The sequence below is a fragment of the Anoplophora glabripennis genome, unplaced genomic scaffold, assembly GCF_000390285.2.
Source record: "Anoplophora glabripennis isolate ALB-LARVAE unplaced genomic scaffold, Agla_2.0 scaffold12, whole genome shotgun sequence".
NCBI lineage: Eukaryota > Metazoa > Arthropoda > Insecta > Coleoptera > Cerambycidae > Anoplophora > Anoplophora glabripennis.
The window spans coordinates 733,438-755,895 of record NW_019416512.1 but is presented as its reverse complement, the minus strand read 5'-3'; the positions used below and the strand labels follow the sequence as shown (position 1 = coordinate 755,895).

At 31.9% G+C, this 22,458-nt stretch overlaps 1 protein-coding gene across 5 annotated transcripts in view; it reads left to right on the top strand.

Moving 5' to 3' along the window:
• The window catches only part of LOC108903338, a 258,607-nt gene that overhangs the window by 138,218 nt on the left and 97,931 nt on the right, over positions 1-22,458 (top strand). For all 5 annotated transcript variants that reach the window (XM_018705490.1, XM_018705503.1, XM_018705511.1 and 2 more), the window contains exon 2: positions 18,655-18,886. In XM_018705490.1, the coding sequence (XP_018561006.1) occupies positions 18,716-18,886 (171 nt within the window). In that variant the 5' untranslated portion in view covers positions 18,655-18,715. The remainder of the gene's footprint in view (positions 1-18,654; positions 18,887-22,458) is intronic.

Below are 22,458 nucleotides of genomic sequence, written 5' to 3'. Positions count from 1 at the left end.
ATTGAATAAACAATTAGGTATTATTATTTTAATTTATACCAACCGTTAAAATTAGCTCTACAGTTAAATAAATAAACATGTTCTAAAGAAGTGGTGCGCACTAAAAACATATAAAAATGTACGTTTTGAACATTCTGATATCTCGATTCCAATAAATAACAACAGAATTAAAAATGATGGGAATTGTGAATCACCTTGTACATTTTACTTATTAAATTTTTACTGTTAATTTATGTCCTTTTAAAATTGAAGCAGCATAAGTATTGTAATGTAATAGGAATGGAGGCGATAAAAGGAACACTTTACTCCAAAAAAATATAATAATAACTAGGCATATAACTTTAATTGTTCTTCTTTTAGTTACATTTGATAGATATGGACAAGCTTGTACACTGTAAAAAAAATCGGTGTGAGTGAAAACAGTAAACGTTCGGAGTGAAATTATTGAGTACATTTTCACTCAATATCGAGAATTGTAATCATTTTACTCATTTGTAATTATATTTAAACTAAAAATGAGTAGGTACTTTCATCCAAATATAGGTACTCCCTAAATAAATTCTTCACGTAAACTCGTATGTACCTAAATCAGAGTAACTAAGTGTCCTTATTAAAATTTAAAGTGAATATAAACTGTCTGAGTAAAAAATTACTCAATAATTGTTAAATTTAAATCATATTAGACGAAAAGTCAACTCTAAATTGGTTTTATAGGTACCTATACTCAGAATAGGGTCAAAATTCACGCTATTGTTATACCTAGTTAGCAGTAACGCGGATTTGAGTAAAACTCACTCATAATCTGATGCAATAGTTTCACTCAGTTGTACTCATACTAATAGAGTGAAAATTTTACTCAATCGGATGTGGACAGAAATTGATACCATTATTGAGTAAAATAGAGTGAAAGGACCTCTCACTTTTCTTATGGGAAGTGGGTTTCGGCCAATTTTTTTGAAACTTCGCAGGTTTATAGTTCTTAATATGTAGATCAAAAGTCTCGATGGGCACAAAGCCCCAAATCCACCCCTTCCCCCCAAAAAACTGACACCAAGTAGCGGGGAGTTTACTTGTCGTTTTATGAAAAAAAGTTTCAAATAAAAGTTGTTTATTTCAATGAAATCTAAAAAAAAACTATTTTTGTGTTTTTTTAGAATAATCAATGTTTTAGCTTTAAAACGCCACCAAATATTTAACACAGAGTATACGTATGATAGCTGTAGATATATACGTGTGTTAAGTTTAACAGTGTTTTACAGCTTGAATATTACTTTTTCGAAAAAATCACATATAAACTTTTTTTTAGATTTAGTCAGAATAAATAACTTTTACATGAAGTATTTTTTCATAAAATCACAAATAAGCTTTCTACAGCTATATAAACAATTAAATTGTTAATAACAATTTTCCTGAACCGATTTCGTACAATTGAGTTGCAGATTCGAATTCAGTGTGAAAAAATACGTGCAAAAAATAAACGTGCAAATATACGTGCAAATATACGTGCAAAAAATACGTGCAACTATAAAATACAGTAATCTGGAAAATCCGTAGGCTGATTCGTAGAGGGCGGGGTCAAGTGGGGCAGTTTGTTAATAAAAAATGTGGTTGTTTGAGACTTTTGATCTACATGTTAAGAACTATCAACCTGCGAAGTTTCAAAAAAATTGGCCGAAACCCACTTCCCATAAGAAAAGTGCGAGGTCCTTTGTGTGAAATTTTTTTACAGTGTATGAGCTTGCTTTGTTTTGCTGTTGCAAACTTTATTTTAGTCTTTGCACATGAAAACAACGCAAGATGAATAAGTGTTGTTCAAAACAAACTAGCTAAGTATTTATTAAAGTTAAAAAAGTTCGTTTCCTTTTAACCAGTCTAATAAGTTTGCTGGTAACTGATGAAGGCATATTAATATTAAAATAAACGCGTTCTTTATTATTTTAATGCATACCTATTTGTTGCTGGATATTTTATTTAATATTTACCATATTTATTCATAAAGTTTAATATTAAATAGTTTTGAAATGTGTAAAGATTTAATTTAAACTAACTGCTCTCCAACTTATAATAACTAATATTTTAAACGAATCATACCTGAACTTATAGGCTAGTTTGATATTAGATACCTAATAATGTTTTCAATGTACTGAGAATGCACTTACTACACCTTTATCCAAAGGTGTACTGAAAGTAATCACTTTTGGACTTAAAATGTAGGTAGGTACTTACCTATTAATAATGTGAAAATACCTATTGAAAGTGTAGGTACACCTTTTTGCCAAAGTGTATTTTGAATGTCGGGATGACCGATATACAGGGTGCGGCATTAGTACGTCGAAGTATCTACTTTATTATAGATGATATCAGAAAAAAAATAATTACAAAAATTGTAGCCAACTTAAAACTGCACATTTTAAAATGATTTTCGTATATACCGGGTGTTATGTATTACCAAGGTAAACCAAACATACTATTTTTTAAATGGAACATCCTGTATAGATATTATTTCAAATTTAGATTAAGCTCATCTCTGCTTCCATTATAGGGTTTAATTATGTTATACAGAAAATGCTATTTCTTTATTATTGCAACAATTGAATATAGGGCGAGCCAAAACTCGAGCACTTAATTTTCTCAATTTTTTTAAATGAATCACCCTGTATTTTATTTTAAAAACTGAAAATACACTTTGTGTTCTTTAATTTTTATTAAGCATTCCCTATAGCTAAAATCATTAATTTCTGAGATATTTAATAACAAAAATAGAGTTTTAAAATGAGCAGTTTTAAGTTGGCTACAATTTTTGTAAATAACTTTTTTTGATATCTTCTATAATAAAGGAGATATCGGATGCACTAATGCCACACCTTGTTTTTTGGGAATTGTGTTTTTTAAACAACTGTAGATAATTAAATTCTGAAAACAGTGTCATATCTTCCATAGTTGTTAATCAAAATAAGGGCTAACAAAAATTAATTGTGATGCTCTTGTAATTATTTTTCTCAGAAACTTTTTTTGATGCCATTGGAATGAACATACAGTCCTAATTTTTTTGACATACTTACCTAATTTGCTTTGAAATTTACATCAAATCTATGTTTTTTTGTAAATTATTATATACAGGGTGTTCTTTTTGATAACTTTTTCTTAGCCTTATGAGTAGATGTAAGAACGGAATTTTTGAACATCCTGTATTTCATTACATTTAACTCCGAAATTTCGCTCTTTTGCTCGTAATCCATACCAAATTTCTAAATTTTAGTGTCAAAAGTATTTATACAGGGTGGTCCCGAGGTAATGGGCCAAAATTCATGGCTAGATTCCCCAAGCAAAAATATTGCGATTTAGGGGAACTTACCTTAATCCAAAAGTTGATAGTTAAAGAGATACAGGGTGTTAAATGTAAAATATTATTTCAGTTTTTTTTCATTTATTCCTTAACAAATGCAAATATCCTCACAAAATTTTGGGGTTTGGGGTTTTTTGGGTAGAGGAATTGAAATTTGTTCACATTTGTTGCTTCGGGAATCTACCCATGAATTTTGGCCCATTACCTCGGGACCACCCTGTATAGAAACTTTGCATTAGATAATACAAATTAAATAGCCATAGACGTATGTATAAAAAAGTTCTAAGATGGTCAAATGGGTGGAGACTCTCAAAAAATAACACCCTGTATATCGTTTCCTTACACGTGCGAATGATAGATTTATATAAGTCTCTAGCTCAAACAATTTTTAGGTTATATGAAAAACATTGTTTCGATGTACTACATTAAAAGGGCTTTATCTCAGTACTCAATAGCAAATATACAAAAGAATACTATTTTTGTAGTCCCAGAAAACGAAAATATATAGACATGATCACTTTTGGGTTACCTGGTTTAAGTTGTCAATGAATCACCCCGTATACCGAGAAACCAGCAGGCACTCAATCCGGCACACTGTATCACACAGTACTTAGACCTAACTGTTTCTTAATATGAGGTAATTACATTCTTCCCACATGAGCTCAGAGAAAAACGCGGACCCTGTTAACATGTTACGTACACAGACACGACGTCGATAATGAGGTGTCACTTAAAAAGGAGACACTATATTAATACTATTTGCCCTACTTTGTTATGGAAATTACTGTTCTCGCGGGCTATTAACATTCTGCCGGCTGCCGAGACAAATTTTACTTTTAAATCGTTCTTATAAATGATAATTACGATCACTAAGTATACCGAGAAGTAGCTGCTCTGAAAATGGTACCGACTGCTAATCGTTTCAAGTAGACCCCTGAGGTTCACAAAAGTTACATATGTTTCTTTCGATGAACCTCGTGCGATACTTGGAATAATGAAAATTCAGGTGTTTTCTCCCACGTAGTAAAAATTAATTGCTGTTAGGTTTTATACAAATGATTTATTAGAACTGGATTATGAATTGGAATTACACAAAGTGGTATCTAATTGTTGATATAGCACATGGAACTGGGATTATTGGAGACTTCGTAAAAACTGGAAAATCCTTCTCTATGAGTAAGAAATGTGAAGAAACATATTATTTATTCCTTGAGATTTAGATGCTTGTGATTTTTGCAATGGGAGACCAAAAAGAACTTATTTTGTGAATGATCAATGCAAATTGACGAACAAAATAGTTAAGGATCAGTTACATCTAGCGAGTTTACTAGCTACTAGCTGGCGAATTCACTAGCTAACTACAGCTGATTGTAAACAATCTGCGATAAAGCTGAAAGCCGAGCTACTTTACTCGCTACTCGCTGGTGTGTGGGCTTGTTAAGGCTCGATTACATTGAGCCAGTTAACCGGCTACTAGCCGGCGAGTTTAGAAGCATGCGAGTCAACTAGTGTGATAGTGATGATGACACACAAAACTTTCCACTCGGTCAGTAGCCAATTAGCTTGTTGACATTGAAACCAGGAACCACCATCCTCGCATCTAGTTCACTAGCAACTATGATGACACACGGCTTAGTTTACTAGCTAACTAGCCCACACGCCAGAGAATAGCGAGTAAAGTAAATAGTATTTTATCTCGGGTAGGAAAATAAATCGTTTTATTTTCACTGATATAAAATATATGTCAAATGTATACAAATATGATATGATCAGGTCGACTGAATGATTGAGAACACGACAAATGTGCAGATTTGTGGGAGGACCTATACAATTTTGTCAAATGACTTATTGTGAAGATGGTGCATATCGACACATTTGAAATGATATTTTCAATTATTCGTGCAAGATATAAATAACGACGCAGCAGTTAGAATTAGAAAGAAAACTAACTTGTCCGAAGGTACGAAGACCATTATCAACATTTCAAGGAAGTTTCATGGTATATTGCTCTCTACATTATTAAAAAAAGATACTATCTGTACTGTACTAGGTGCACTGTAAGATATTTATTAATTTTTAAGGATATATCTGTTTTGTATTCATATTTCTCATCTGGGTCCTATAGAATTTGACAAAATAGTCTAAATATTTCACACATTTATTTAAGAATATAGAAATTGTTTAAGGGCATTATTTACCCACTGCATGGCATTGCTATAGTTTTTTGTAAATTTATACGTTTTCTTTAGGTCATTCCTTAATAATAGACCTATTAAATCTTATATATTGAACTTTGTAATACCGCGATTGCATTTTAACAGAAATAAATATCTCCAGAATTCGTTTTTTTTTTTAAATGACTTTTTCTATTCATTTCATATTTTAAGTTAAATCACAATACTTTGTTCAATAAATTCTACAGATGTAAGTCCCCGTTTAAAAATAAATTATTTCATAAATATTTTATCATTATTAACATACTCTGAACAACATTTATCTTATACATAATTTTAATTAAACAGACATAATTAGCATTCTAAACACGAAAAATCCTTAATATAGGAACTTTTTACGGTCCACCCACGATGAACGTTGAAACTTTTATACAAATTGAGTAATGGATATTCCACTCTATGTATACAGGGTTATTAATGAACTTATGTTAAATATTTTTGTCACATGTCCGTTATGTCAAAATGAGGTAAATATACGGATTTTTGTCGAGTAAAATGTAATTTTAAAATCTGATTTACCTACCTCAACATTGCAAGGAACCACCTTTTGAGAAGTGCTGATTTTCATAGAAGATATTCGATGTATCCACCATTTGCTTGCACACAAGCTTCAGCGCGACGTATCCAATTCGCTCGCACGCGTCTCGAATCGTATTATAATCTTCGGCAATACGATGTCACGAACTTCCATGGAATACACAACACTTTTCACATATCCTCACAAAAAGAACTTTAAAGGGGTGAGATCCGGGGACCGAGGGGCCATCTAAATAGGCTGCCGCGGCATATGCAGTGATCGAGAAAAGTAATGTTTAGAAAGTAGCGCATTCTCCGAAAAAAGTGAGCGGGGGCTCCGTTATGCACTAACCACATATTTTGCCGAACATTTAATGGTCTTACAATAACCCCGGCAAGCGATTTTGCAAAAAATTTAGATATGAAGCACCGTCTAAGCATCTAGGCAATTCAAAAGGTCCTATTAATGTGTCATTAACGATAACAGCCCACATGTTCACTGAAAACTGTTGCTGAAAGGCACCGCGACGTATTTCGTGTGGATTTTAGATAGTCAAGTGGTGAGTGTTGTGGACACCATATCGACCGAAACATGATTCATCTGTAACAAGTATTTGCGCTGTAAATTGAGGATTTCTTGCATTCAGGATATATTGCACGATACACTTGACCAGCTCTGTAGGCATTTTCGTTTGCTTCGCCATAAATTATGAGCATATCATAATATTCGCCATTGCTAAATAAATGCGCCATTTTCAAAAGAAAACTTGGAAATACGACTATTAAATGTACTCTCGAAAACAGCACAGCAATCACTATAACAATGTATTATAAACTGATTTTCGAATACAATCCGGATTCATAAGAAACCTACAAACTCGTAAAAGGTGTAACAGAATTTTTTGTAAGTAGGTACTTGCCGCGATAAAATATAGGTATTTCAGCAGTTCCAAAGCAGTTTTAAACTTATTTTTAATTAGCTTTTTTTTCTATGACCTTAAACTTTCGATACAAGTTTGTGACATCAGTTAACTCTATTTTTACTCCTTTTTCACCCCTTTAAATTTTTGACATACCTAAGCTCATTAACACCCTATATTGTTAATGCTATATAGTGATTAGGTGTTCCACAAGGTAGCATGATGTTATTTATGTTCCTTTATCGTTATAAACTGCGTTATAAACTCCTCGGTATTTTCTTCATGTTAACTCACCAGTTCATCAAACGTACTTCTATCTGCCTAAAATCAATTTTAGTATGGGTTTAATTAAAGCTCTATTAATTTTAATCTAAATTGTCAAATAATGACCGTTTTCGTGAGCTTATCCCTGATAAAGTTAAAGAATTGATGTCTCCGTCAAATAACTTATTCCGTTTCAGGTTTCCCGCTACCTCTAATTCAATAATGGTGCAAGTCAGTCACGGTTTAAAACCAATTAAAATCCAAGATAAATGATCGTCACAGTGTCAAGAGCTTGGGCAACTTGTTGACTACTGGTGACCGGTTTAAAAAGGAAAAAAACCGTAAATCCACTTTGAATTCACACTGAAAAAAGTGTTTGTCGAATAAAGCAGTTTTATTTTTTTTCTACAATGTGAAAAAATTGTAGAAGGTGTAAAAATATTATAAAGAACATTTTTGATATGCTAGATAAGAAAAAAAATAAGAGAAAATGGATAAACCTTGTATTAATTGTTAAAAATGTTTTGAAATCAGGTTTACAGGTATATAACATTATACTTTATATCTTTTACAGTTTTCCAGATATAAACTATTTTTTATGCAAATAAAACTGAACAGAAAAATAGAGACTTACATTTTTGAAATTATTTTGGTAACTTTTTAACATTTCATTAGGGTCTTTTAAAAATATTTAAGCTTTTGTTTATTTAAAAACAAAATTCAATTTAATTTGCAACGAATTGGAAATGTTCACATATAGACTCGAATGAAAAATTGCCTGACCGAACTTGAGGTCGTATAAAAAATTTAACTATTATTATAGCAACAACAAAATAGTATAAACATTGTTAATATAAATATTCTGAATATAAAACTAGTAATAATTAAGGATATCACATAGTATAAAGATAATAATATTCTAATTTTATTGACAAGTACAAAATAAATTTTTCATAAAATGCATGACATCGACACTTGTTAGTACTCAGTACATAGAAAGAACAGAATTTAAACCTAGAGTGACATATATCAAATAAAAGTTCAATATCTATAGATGAATCTGGTATACATAGCCTGGGAAGACGAGTAAATGCATAGAAGATATTTCAATTTAACTTAAGTCATAGCATGACATTTTTTTATCAATTGTCAAATTAAATAATAATTTTCACAAATGTCAAAACTAAAGTTGGCTTTACAAGAGTACCTGGAGATGACCTCAAAAAACATAAAATAAGGAATATTTTAGTAATTAATTATAGAATTGTATATAAAAATAAAAGGACATTTATAAAAAATGTATTAGTCATAAGGAGGGTGTGGAAAAGTGTTTTTAAAAAAGGACATCCAAGGACTGAAAATTCTGTGAAGGGACCTTAAGCAAAGATAGGAACAGAATAATCCAGAAAGATGAAAAAACAAAAATTTATTGATTGGTTACGGCTTGGGTTTTTGAAAATACAGAGTAGAGAGGCAGCTCCAGTAATTTTAAAAAATAGCACAAATTATACAATTATACAGTATGTCGACGAATAGAATTGCAAAGAAATGGGAAAACTTTATTTTTGATTTTATAAAAAAAAAGTAATTCTACTTGTGTCCAATTGTGTGAAGCTAGGCGTCCTCAGATCATCTCAGCTGTAGGTATCAACTACAAAAACTTATTAATTTACATATTTTTGTAATGATCTTATGTATGATTAAAACGTAATTTGTATCGTCGATATAGAGAAAAGTTATTCATAATAAAAATTAATTTAATTTACTAAATTTGAACATATTCAGACTAGTCGGTATTTTAATTCTAAACAACTTCTAGTAATGTATTTCACAAAAAAGGGCACCTAGGAGGGAGAAATTAAAAAAAAACAAAGTAGGCCGATGAATTTCAAATTTCAGAACACTGGATATTTTAATTCTGAATAACATTTCTTAATGACATATTTGTTCATGTCAAGACCTACTTCACTTTCATAAATAAATATAGTTTTTCTTAAATAAATAATAAGGCAAATTTGAGCACATCACAAAGCCTAGCTTATTTATTCCCCAAATACGTCAAGTTTCTGCTCAAAAATGTTCTGCCATTAACACCAACGGTTGGACAATCTGCGAACACCATGTACATGCTAAATGTTGGAAAGTTTTAACTATATGCATTTTTAACGTATTACTACTACTACTACATTTCAAATAATTTTAAATAAGCAGGTATTCATTGGTTACGTGTCTCAATATATTAGAAACCAATTTCTGTAGCTCTTACAAACAATGCTTTCAATCGACGAATCCTTTCTCTCAGTGTGGAATCCTTGCGCAAAATTACGTGTATTTTAAATGCTACCTTTCGGCGAAACCTAGCGTGTATCCACCTGCTTTAAGTCGAGGAAAGAATTATCCCATTGTTTGGTGTACGGGCAGTCCTATGATGCCGAAAGTCGTCTTTGCCTTTTCCGTGGGCCCGGGTGTGGGCTTTGTATCGCACCAGCTGTCATAAAGTTTATAATTGGTGAATAGTTAACAACAATTTGTCGCCTCTAACAGTCGGAGAGCGGCTACGCATAAACAATTTTATACGTTTCCATGTGACTTATCCGTGAGTGGTGATTATTTAATATAGAAACTTTTGGGAATATTTAGTGGTTAATAAGTGTAAAATATACTGACATCTTGGTGGAAGAAAGTAAGTCTGTAGGTACCTTTAGCGTGAGTCAACAGTTTCATATACAGGGTGATCCAATTCTTCTCAAGATTATCGTTGGTTGTTTTCTGTGACAAAATTTGAAAAAAGCGGGAATTGTGTGTCATCCATGTATTACATGTTACATCATTTTTGTAGTTATTGCTTTTCAATTAGTTAACGTATTATTTTTTTACATATATATTTATTTCTACGCAAATTCATAAAACCTTTCATTTTTCAATATAATCGTCAAACTTTTCTTATTTTAAAGGGCATCAGTTATTTGATCCAAAAGAGAAAGTTGAATTAATTTTTCTTCATGTTAATATCTTAATTATACGCAAGCGCGCGCTGAATTCCACGCAAGACGTCCCGATAAATCTGGAGTTTATAAGAACTAACTTAGTAAAACTGAAACAACTGGTAGGATATGCAAAAGACTGAAAATCATCTTCGCAACTGAATTAAAATGTTACTTTTATACACATTCAAATGCAACAGCTTTCAAATAACACAATGACAATACAATAATGATAACTTCTTTCAAACCAAACAATTTTTCTTTAATATCCAAGGCCTACTATTGCTGTTTTAGCTTCTTTTAGTTTCTGCCGACTGTAGATTATTTTCGTTATTTTTGCTGATTATTCGAAAACGGCTACTCGAATAAGGAAATGTGACATTTTTTATTTAGAATTTGAAGGTTTGTCAAATTATGTTAAAAAAATACGATGTTGCCATTAAAAAAATATCGTATTTGTAGCTACTGCAGAAATCTGGCAACACCGGAAAGAATTATTTGTAAATTTTTCTTAATCAAGTTATATCCTACAACTTTGCAGTGGGAAGTACTAGTCTATCACTTCAAATAAAAAAGTTGGCCTATGTCAGGTTTAAAAAAAATAGCACTGTAGGTATATACGGCAATTTTTAATACTCTTAAAAAAATTTTCAGTTGATTATCTTGAAGTATGCACCCTGTATATTAAGTTATTCTGATCACATATAATTAAGTTTTAAATAATAAAAATTCAAAGAATTATTACTGCTATTTTTGCCCTAAGATTTATATTGATAATAAATCATTAATAATAAGTACTCATATTCAGTTAATGTTGTATTAGTTTTTAAACTTTTTTAATTCTGTTGTTACTACTATAGTTTTAAATGTTATTTATTCGTCACAAAAATGTCACGAAATTAAAGTAAATTTCCTTCGAGATTAAACAGTAATAAAATTTGCATCAGACAATCAAAACATCTACAAGGTGTTTTTATGGCGCTTTATATTGTTTTGAGTCATATCAAATTTTATATTCTAGGTAAAAGGCTATGTCCTTACAGGAAAAAAAACACCCTATATTTTTACTTATTGTTTTCTTACAATTGCAATTACCGTATTCTTTTACAGGTGTAAAAAATTGACAAATCAAACAACTCATGTAAGAGTTAGGTACATGTGGTTTGCACATTAAAAAAGAATATCGTCTCTTTAATCTGATTAATTTTCGCAAAAAATGGACTTATCAGACAATATTCATTCACAATTTTTGAGATAGTTTCTTTGGTAGGTTCATCTGTACCCTAGAAAAATGTAAAATCGTATTTCCTCCTTTCAGCGGAAGAAGTCTTCACTACAAGTTTCAAATACTTCCATGAAATACCGTCACTTTGTTGTTATTTTACCTCGTACATTGCCACAAATTTTATGGTGCGTTTCTGTTTATTATCTCTATATTTCAGAAGTGACTTAAATATATCTATACGTTTTTTTGAACGTAAAATAATAAAGACAATACCTGCAATCTGTGTTGATAACACGTGTCCGCTGCCCTGCCAAAAATTACGTTGCACAACATTTCGAAACGACCACGGGTGGATGACCGAAGGATATGACTAAGCCTTTAACTGTTGACGCTTTTTGATGAAAAAATTAATCGTATAAATAAGCGGAGATTGGTATCGGTGCCATCGTATTTTAAAGAAAGAATCTGGTGTTCTATGTCAGTAATATTAAACAAAGATCTGGCGGGACTGGAGTATAAATTATGACGTTATAAAAAGTCTTAAGTGGAAGAATAGGTGTTAAAAGATGGAATCTAATTTGCATAACTACTTTAGAGATTATTTGGTTTACGTAACAAAAGTAAAATGGTAATAAAATAACCATGACAATAGAGCAAGGTTGTGTTTTTTAATGACTTTTTTTCAAAAATATGCTTGCCATTAGTAGATAATAAATATAACTATTAATATTAAAATAATCTAGGTTAGAATAAAAATGTAATTTTTAATTGTTAATAACGTCAAAGTGCTTTTATTGAAACTTTTATACTAAATAAATTACTTTGGATGCGATTTAATAACACCAGCACACAAAAAACTCGGTTGCGAAGATAGTGCTACTCATTTTGTTGCCAATAAATCCAAAAAACACACTCTTAGTCAAAGTTTGTCTCCTAATATTTAGGGTTGGCCATTTTAAATAATAGAATATCAGGCACACAAAAAAATTCAAACCCAAAGATTTCTCATATCATTTTCGAACTATTTCGATGAGCTGAAAATGATACCTAGTCCGAATTTATGCAGGACCAATCAGTATCTTGTAAAATCTATGTTTAGGGTGAAAATGGACCCAAATATCGCTAAATTTAGCCAAAGAAAGAGTTTTCGCTTTGCTCAGAGATTCATGAGATTATGGTTAAACTTTGTTCCTAGACTTTAGGACCTAGAGTATTTTACTCTTTTGTTTTCAAATGATCTGCGAAGAAAATATCTTTTCCTTTTTTTCTTTAGTTTCCGGTATACCCACTTTCAGATTCCAACAATAGTCAGCTAACATAATGATGTTACTGGGTCTTTACCGCACTTATTTTTTAATATAACTGTGTGGATATCTTATAGATTGAAAGCGGCGTAACTCATTAACAATTTAATAATAAAAAAACAATAAACATTTTTTACATTAACATCTTCAATAGCGATTTGAATTTTAAATTAGCTTGTACTTTGCTTCTAAAAGAAATTAAAACGTGAACCGATACCTTTTGCATTAATATAGAATTTAATTTCAATATATTAGTATGAGAAAGAGTGACCGCAAAATCCGCCTGTTTTTGAGACTTTGACAGAGGCGACAGGAAAAATCCTAAAAATATTCTAAAAATATCCAAAAACTCGTCAAGAAAAATGAAAGTGAGCACCACTTTCAGTTTTTTGAAAATTTTCGAAAATCACCCTTATTTAAGTGTTGAAAAGACAAAAAAAGTGAACAAATTAAAAATCATCAACAACTGTAAAACCCCAAATATTTCTGTTGTTATCAAATTAATATTATGAACGTGAAAATATCTAATTTCGTATTTGGTATGGTCTTGTCCGGATTGAAAATAAACCCTTAATATCCCTAAAGGGATATCATCCCCTAAACGCCTAAAAATGCAAAAAAGTTACAATTTTTTTTCTTTTTTTTTTTAAACGTATATGGTTGAACTTAGGGGTGGTTTTACCCTCATTTAGGGGTATTTTCCTTCGGATCTAGTGATTGTGGGTTATTAACGGTTCAATTATCACATATAAAAGAAAAAGAACAAAAATTGTAACTTTTAATATATTTTTTGCATTTTTAAGCGTTTAGGGGATGGTTTCACCCTTTTAGGGACATTAAGGATTGATTTTCAATCCGGACAAGACCACATCAAATACGAAATTAGATATTTTCACGTTCATAATATTATTTTGATAACAACATAGAAATATTTGAGGTTTTACAACTGTTGATATTTCTTAGTTTGTTCACTTTTTTTGTCTTTTCAACCCCTAAATAAGGGTGATTTTCGAAAATTTTAGAAAAACTGAAAGTGATGCTCATTTTCATTTTTCATGACAAGTATTTAGATATTTTTAGAATATTTTTAGGATTTTCCCTGTCGCCTCTGTCAAAGTCTCAAAAACAGGCGGAAAAATGTTTTTTTAAGGTCACTCTTTAAATTTTTTAAAGGCATACAAATCAAGTATTTCTTTTTTTGTTCCTAAATAAAAATGCACGAATGAAAATAAAAGGTTTACTTACACAGCGAGTTCCAGTTCAGTCTAAGGACACCAAATTTTGCTAATCTGATGACTTTTTGACGTGGTGCCCATATTCCAATACTTGAAATTGTATTGTTTAAGGAAATAATTACTCTGGGAATATCAACATCCCGGACTTATTTGATTTTGATGAAAATGAACTGAGACGTGCTTACGCCAAATGAATAAAAACGTATCAATATTCAATTTTCTGCACTGAAAAACGTTCTCTAACTAATGACACCATTTAAATGTAAATCATTAGGCAGCCATAACAGGTTAAATAATTAATTTTATTTATGAACACCATTGCGATACCTGTCAAAAACAATTTACCTAATTAATATCTGCCATTCAATTGAATTGCAGATTAACCTATAGAATATTTCTCCGTAGATGATATAATGTTGACAATTTTCTCCATAGGGGACATCACATGCAAATCTTTGAACATTTTTTGCTTTATTTATGAATATACAAGTAGGATTAAGGAAGGATATGTCAATAATTCCTGGTAGTCGTAGGCCAATATGCATTAGGGAAAAATATGTCAATAATTCCTAGTAGTCCTAGGCCATCGTCTCTGTTGAAATTATCTGGACTTTTCTGGATTTCTATTGCTCCTTTGAAAAGTCTAAGCCAAAATATCCTTTTTCTCACTAGAATTTTGGTATTACTTAAGTCCCTTAAGCTTTCTCTATCTTATGCGCCTTAGCTGCTAATTATTTTTTAGCTGACGCATTTATTTGCAGGTCGTTTTGGGAACGGGTGGTATTATCTTTTTTGGAAGCTACAAATGATACTAATACTGTGTACACTTAAGGTACCGCCTATCTTGTCAATTGTACTTATGAAGAGTACGCAGGTTATAACCAGATATATCACCTTTTCATCGATCTTTCTAGATTTTCTTCTTACAGCTGGTTCAGTATTTCTATTTGTGTAGATATCCACTTTCTTTGATAGTTAATAGAAGCGATGCAGTTACTCGATGCACTAATATGTTCTAAGCTAGAAGGCGATGAGACTGAGCTATATTGGTATGTCAGACGTTCCCCAAGGGTCGCATTTGGGACCATTATTATTCTTGATATGTATTAATGATCTATAATTATTCTAAATTTTGTAGGTTCCTCCTTTATGCTTTTAAAAATATGTTCACAAGTAAATAACTGTGTTAATTTTCTTTCATTTTAGGAAGATTTAAATTCGATTTTTGAATATTGTACAAACATTTGTTTTGCTCGTAACTTGAATATGTTTTCATATAAATAAAACTTTGACAAGATTATCTCATCGTAACTCGAGGAAATAAAAGATCTTGGCGTCTTAAATAAAAGATTGAATTTCTCTTCATATACTGATTATATTACATCATAAAATAATGAAATTCTTAGTTTTATTATAAGAGTTTATAAAAATTTTACGTCTGTATTCATTATTACAAAACATATACTTTCATATGTTCACTGTAATCAATATTAATTTTGCTTCCGCCCCATTCAAGTATAAATCTTGACTTGAATTCGCACATAATAGATTTTTAAGATATTTAGACTACAGAGTGAGGTATAGGGGTTTTTTCAAAGTAGTCGCTATTAAGACAATTTGATACAACTTCATTAGAAAATAGTAGAATTTTCGGTGGAGCAATATTTCTTTATAAACTTGTTAGTGGCTTTAATAATTCTTCATGCACCTCAGCTTATTCTATCAGTCTTATTAACTGTGATAAAAAATAAACTTTAAATTGGATATGTAGAAGTTTTAATTTGTGTTTTAATTATGTAGATATATTTTGCTTTTTACTTAATATAAAAAAAACCTATAGACATTGGTACTTTTCGAAGTATTTGCAAAGTAGTCGTTGATTTTCCTAAACAGCCAAAAAGGTCATTTTTTGCACTTTTTCAAATTAATTATAAAATAATAGTGAGTATGATTTTTTTTCTCAAACATACCAAAAGGCCCTTGAAGAAATTCATCATTAATTCATGAGATATCGATGCTCAAAAGAAAAAGGTGACTTTTTTCTGAGCCCTTATGCAGATTTGCAAAAAAAAAAAGTTAAATTTTTGCTTTGCATTATTTCTTTTGATTGATGCTCAAAAAAATATTTCATCTCAAGATTTCAAAACTATCTTCAAGTTTCAAGATGCTTTTTTTTTCTCGATACGACCATTATTCACGAAAATCACTAACAAATTTGGAAATTTTCCTGCTCCTTTAATTTTTTTTGCCGTGTTTATGTACTAATTGATATTTAAAACAAATTTCTAATCATACCAGCAAGTCATCATGTCAAATATTGTTCAACGAAACAATTACTTGTCTCAATCCGACCTGAGTTCGTTTATGCGACGGTGTAGGCAGTCTATTAAGGCATGACTTGCCTCCGCGGTTTCCCAAGAAAACCAGCAGGGACACTTTCTTCCCAAAGAGCGCTGCGACCAACCGATAAAAACCCCTTTATCGAGCCCGTGAGTGACGTGCGAACGATCTTGAACATCCTGTTCTTTGTTTTGCCTTATGCAAATCCGCATAGGAAGCATGTAGGTTATTTCTGGTAAATAGTCGAGCGCGTTAAGTCGATTCCGATAATAATACACCTCCGCGTCTTTTTATGCTGATGAGGTTAACCGTTCGAAACGCTACATGGAATGGGATGATGAGCGGCGGCCTCCATGACAGGCCGGGAACTCCCGGTGGCCTCTACACCAGGCCGGAGCGTAGAACGTCTCATAGGTGATTCAACTTGCGCCGTATAGTTAAACAAATGAATAGATACTTTCACTATTTTAGTAAAAAAAAGTTAAAGTATAATACATTTTTTTTATTTACATCCCAGATAATAATTTAAATATGACTATTGTTGTAGATATAAAGGTTCTAAAGAACGTTTGCAAATTAATTAAATTTAAATATCTGTATAGTGTAAGAATTTACTGAAAGCGCAGCTGTACAGTTGTAGTTTTGCAATTTTGTTATTAACGTCAGACGGACGTGATGGAACAGTTTGGTTTATGATAACACTATTTTAAATGCGCTCTATAAAATATACATTTCCTGTACCCTCTTTTAAAACCTTCTCCTCTGAAAAGTTTGATCAGTCATGCCAGCGAAAAATTGTGAATAATATTTGAACTCGCCGATTCAATTTCGAGCAGGCCGAAGCGGCCGCGCTCTGCTTCCCCAACCACCACCACCCGTACGATTTTCTTGAATTTCTCGCTTGCATAAATAACTTTAAAGGCGTTTTAAAGTAGGTTGCCAATGAAGAAAAGTATTGTAATCTTAAACCTGGTAAGTACTCGGAATACCAAAGGTATTTTTCGAAAAATTAGCCCGGATGTCCCAGTACATTTAGTGTGAATGACGGTTAACTCTGATCGGCTATAACTATGTAAATAATTGACAAATCGATCTGTTATTTTCCAAGAACTTTTAAAACCTGCTTTAAAAAATTTGATTTAATTGAATATTCACAAAGTTATTCTAATTGTTTATAAGTACAAAAATTCGACCAATGTTGAAACAAGCGCCAGGGCTCTCCTAATTGACGTGTTCTAATTTTTCAAAAAAAGTTGAGAAAGCTTGAGAGACCTTCTATATGTGATTAAATTTTCAAGTATCTAAAGGCCATGGTTTTTCCTGTACAAAATTTTGAAATATTGCAAATTTTTTTTCAAAACCTTTATTGCAAAATTATTATGCAAAATCTATGGAACCGACTTTGATGAAATTTGGTGTGATGATTCTACATAACATGAAGTTTTCTTGAGCCAAGTATAAAGGTCCTATACCCAATTTAAATGCCCCAAAAAATTCCCGAAGAAGTATTGTTTTTTAACCCCATTTTTGCGATTTTTTTAGATTTTTACCATAATAATCATGATTCATTCGATTTGTAACTAGTCATGTTTTGTAAAAAATTTAATTACAAACATTTTCCTCTTCCATTTTCGCCTAAAATCAACTCTTGAAAAGATACATAATTAAATAGGAAGAAAAATATGCCATTTTTCGAATTTTTTTAACATATTGTGCCGCTAAAAGTTAAGCCCACGGTTTTTTCATGCACATAGACAAATTTTCATTTCTAGTGATATTTAAAAGCCAAAAAGCCAAAAATCTCCGTGGATATACGATTCAGCCAATTATGGCTTTTTCAAACAGATACCGTCTGGCTGGACTAAAAACAATATTTCAAACACAAAATATTTACTTCTGTGACTTTGTAATTCATTTTTTTGCACACTGTAAACTGGTAAAGTAAATATAATTATTTAACGCAAATAGAAATTTTATTTTCCTGTAGTGTTCATTTTTGATGATGCAACTTCCATTTTGTAATATAATAAGTTCTTCACAAACCAAGATCACTATTATAATGCTTTAAGCATTTAACTTTGGCGACGTCTTGAATATCGTTATTCTTTAAGACCTTGTTGGGTTTATTAACCTCCTATGATTACTGTCACAGAAATATAATATGTAGATTTCAATAGTTTTCTAAACTTTCTTTAAAAGCTTATTTAAAAACCTAAACTGTTGCTTGCTTCCTTTGGCATCATGGTAACTTATTTCTGGTTTTTTATATAATCCTTGTTGTTCCAGGTTGATGTCAATTGCAATTGATAGCACGCCTTGGACACGCTAACGACCAGCCGACAGAAACATGGAAGTGGTGACAGCGACCCCTAACGGTGGAGGAGTGCCCCCATTTCACGACCATGACGTGCGCGAGTGGTCAAGAATTGACAGCATCACTGGTGCCCTGGAAAGGGCGCGGTTGGAGACCGATCATTGGTCGGCCAACACGATCAATTCGTCTCACAAATACGGAAAGGTAAGAGTCCCATTTTTTAAATTGTAGAAAGAGTTTTGCTGTCAAATTTGATACATATATTGTACTATGATATTCTTAATTTACTTGCATTTAATAAAAATCTACCAAAGCGACTGAATCTCAGATTTACAAAGCCATTACAGTCTACTAATGTAGTGTTTTAAAAATGCTTCTTCAATCGAGCGTGTCCTGTTAAAAGTTCTACAATTTAGCTTATCCTGATTTTATTGAAACTAGTGCTTGCAAAAACCGCAAAATAGTGAAACCGGCTAACCGAGTTCCATAAAAACCGATTTCAGATAAAACTGGTTAGCCGAATAGTGGGCAAAACCGGACATTCTAAAACCGGTTATACAAATAACCGAATAACCGGTTTCTCGAATAATTGCCAAAACCGGATATCTGAAAATCAGTGTTTTGAAAAACTGACGGGATATATGATGTTATTCACATATTTTAAATTTTAAAGTTAAATCTAATGTTAAACTTTAAAACAGTTACACTTATAATTCTGCAATTTATTATTTATATACCTAAATGGGTTTGGTGTATGTGGGTGTGGGTGAATTTTTTTTATCAGTCTGCGTCTGTGTCTCGGGATAAAATATGAAAAGAATTTGTAATTCCCTTAATAATTCAACCTAACTTTTATAGTAGTAATCTACTATGTTTGTATGTAGCCAATGTCAATAACAACACTACACTAAGGCTATATTATTAGTGTTATGTAGTTATTGGCTATAAAGAAAGAATCCGATTATTCGGATGTTTGAATGAACAGGTTATCGAATAATCGGTTATTTGAATAATTGGTTACACGGACCAACAAAATTTAACTTTTTTTTTTAGAACCAGAAACTTGAATATATATTTCCGAAGGATTTAGGTGCGCTGAATCCGAATCTGGCAGCAGAATTACTCTATCACGTCAGGTTTTTGAGATATCCTAACCTAAAAGTGCAAAAAAACTATGTTTTTCGTCATATTTGAGGTTATGTAGTAATGTCATCTATTCTTTTTCAAAAAACTAATACATTGAATCTAAAAGTACAAAGCTCCCTCCTTCGAATGCCGTTGAGTTTGCTGAAATATCTTTTTTTTTCGTTGAGATATCACATGTTGAAATTTTTAAGAGTCTCAGTTTTTTAATATGCGAAAATCTACTAAGCATCCCTTAGACATCAAGCAGTCGATTGCAATTCAGAAACTTCATACCCATACGGTTTGTGGGTTTGGAGTTGGTGGGCTTGGGGTTTGTAAGTTTTGAGTTTGTAGGTTTGGGTTTTGTAGGATTGGGGTTTGTGGGTTTAGGGATTGTGGGTTTGGGGTTTGTGGGTTTATGGATTTGGAGTTTGTGAGTTTGAGTTCGTATGTATTGAAGGTTTCTGAGTATGAAGTTTTTGAACTGCAATCAACTGTTTGTCGTCTAAGGGATCCTTAGTAGATTTTCGCAGTATATCGAAACTGATATACTTAGAAATTTCAACATGTGATATCTCAACGAAAAAAAAAAGATATTTGAGCAAACTCAACGGCTCTCGAAAAAGGGAGCCTTGTACTTTTAAATAATATGTATTTTTTTGAAAAAGAATACTACATTACTACATAACCTCAAATATGACGAAAAACAGTGTTTTTTGCACTTTTAGGTTAGGATATCTCAAAAAACCTGAAGTGATAGAGCAATTCTAAGGCCAGATACGGATTCAGCGCACCAACCTTCAGGAATGCATATTAGTGTGTCCTTGTTGACCTGTGTTATTTGAAGAATTGATTAACCGGTTTTCGAATTTCGTAAAAATCCGAATTATGCGAAACCGGTTAACTGACTATCCAAAAAACCGATTTCAGTTGCCAGTACTAATTGAAACTCAAAAACTAGATGACATAGATGGGCAAAAGGAGTATGTATATTGATTATAGCTTTCTGACAATAGAAAATGCAATTAGTGCGAGACTCATATGTAGGAACTCCTATCTCGAAGAAATCCAATAGAGATAAAGGATCAATACGTCTAGAAATGATTTGACTTCTTCGTTTCTGACTTGTAAAGGAATGAAGAGAAAATGCAGATAAACTTACCTATATAGCCCCTACGCAAATTCTCCGTCAAACACACTCTTATAGCGAAGATTAAAATACTGTAGGGAGGGCTTCCAAGATATAGCCTCTTCATCATCTAGATCTCGGTCATACTAATCGAGATCCTCCTCCATTATCTGTCTTAGAGCCATCCGTAAACCTTAATAATCTCCATTTTTTATGGAAGTTGAATTTTGCAGTCGTTTTGTCAGATCTCATCTAAAAAGGTTCTGACAGTAATGCTTTCAATATACTTGCTCCTTGGTTATGAAGTACAATCCACTCATTATTGTTCCGGATACAGTAAGTTGCAATTCTTGCTGATCTTTTCACCATAATATGAAGTCATAACAAATTGAACAAGACTTCCATGGCAGCTGTTGAAGTCGACACCGTAACTCTTCTAGACCACTGCTCCATCAGATGTAGATCCAATGTAATATCCTCGGTTTGAATCCTCAAGTTTTACCTATTAGGCATCAACTCGAACATAATATTCGCTGTCGCCTTGTCCAGATATACCTTCATCCCATTAGGTTTGTTCTGTTGATGGTACATGACTGTTTTGTACCCCACTACCTCATTAATTTCTAAATTCAGCGCTTTTTGCATGAGCGACTACTACGAGAACTAAATAGTCCCTGAAACCCAACAATAGAACCAAGCTTCAAAAAACTATTACGAAAACTATGGCAGCATAATCATTGTTTTAGCACTGTCAGGATATTCTTTAGAAAGCTGACTGCTGTCAAAGGAATTTTACGACTTTACGAAATGTTCACACCACTTAAGAAAAAGAAAGAAGCGAATTTGCAAAACGGTCTTGTCAAGGACAACGTTTTCTTGGAACAGCCAAGTAGACCTATTAAAGTCTAGAACTAAAAAATATGAATCACCTTGATACATTGTATTCGGGTATTTTATCCAACTGCATCTATAAAAACCACAGTAAAGAATATTTTATTTGTCCTCAACAGAAAGTAGACACATTAAAAGTGGCAATAATAAATTTATCATGGGATTTTCTGTGGTAATAAAATGGATGTACCGTTTCGTAGTCTGTACCATCGCAAAGAAGTAAAATATACCAATTATACTTTATTACTCACCTCATCTCATATTAATCAGTAATAAAACAGAAACAATTACAATCACCTACTCAAAGGATGTAAAGAAATAGTCATGAATCTAAAAAACAATAAATAGTAACTGTCAATCCTTTGTTTGTTAATTAAATATCACAATCATAAACAGGAAATTCAAAAAGAATAATTTTGAAAGAAATTGAAGAAAAGCTTTAGACAATAAAGTCTAATAATTAAAGAAGGCTATTATTACTTGAACTGTTGCTGAAAAAGTCCTGCTCCATTTATTCCTATACGGCATTGCTCACATTGAACCAATTCGTACGCGACTAGATTAGATCCTGATACGAACCGAACAGTGATATGTCAGGCGGACGTGACTAACACAATATCAGTAATCGGTA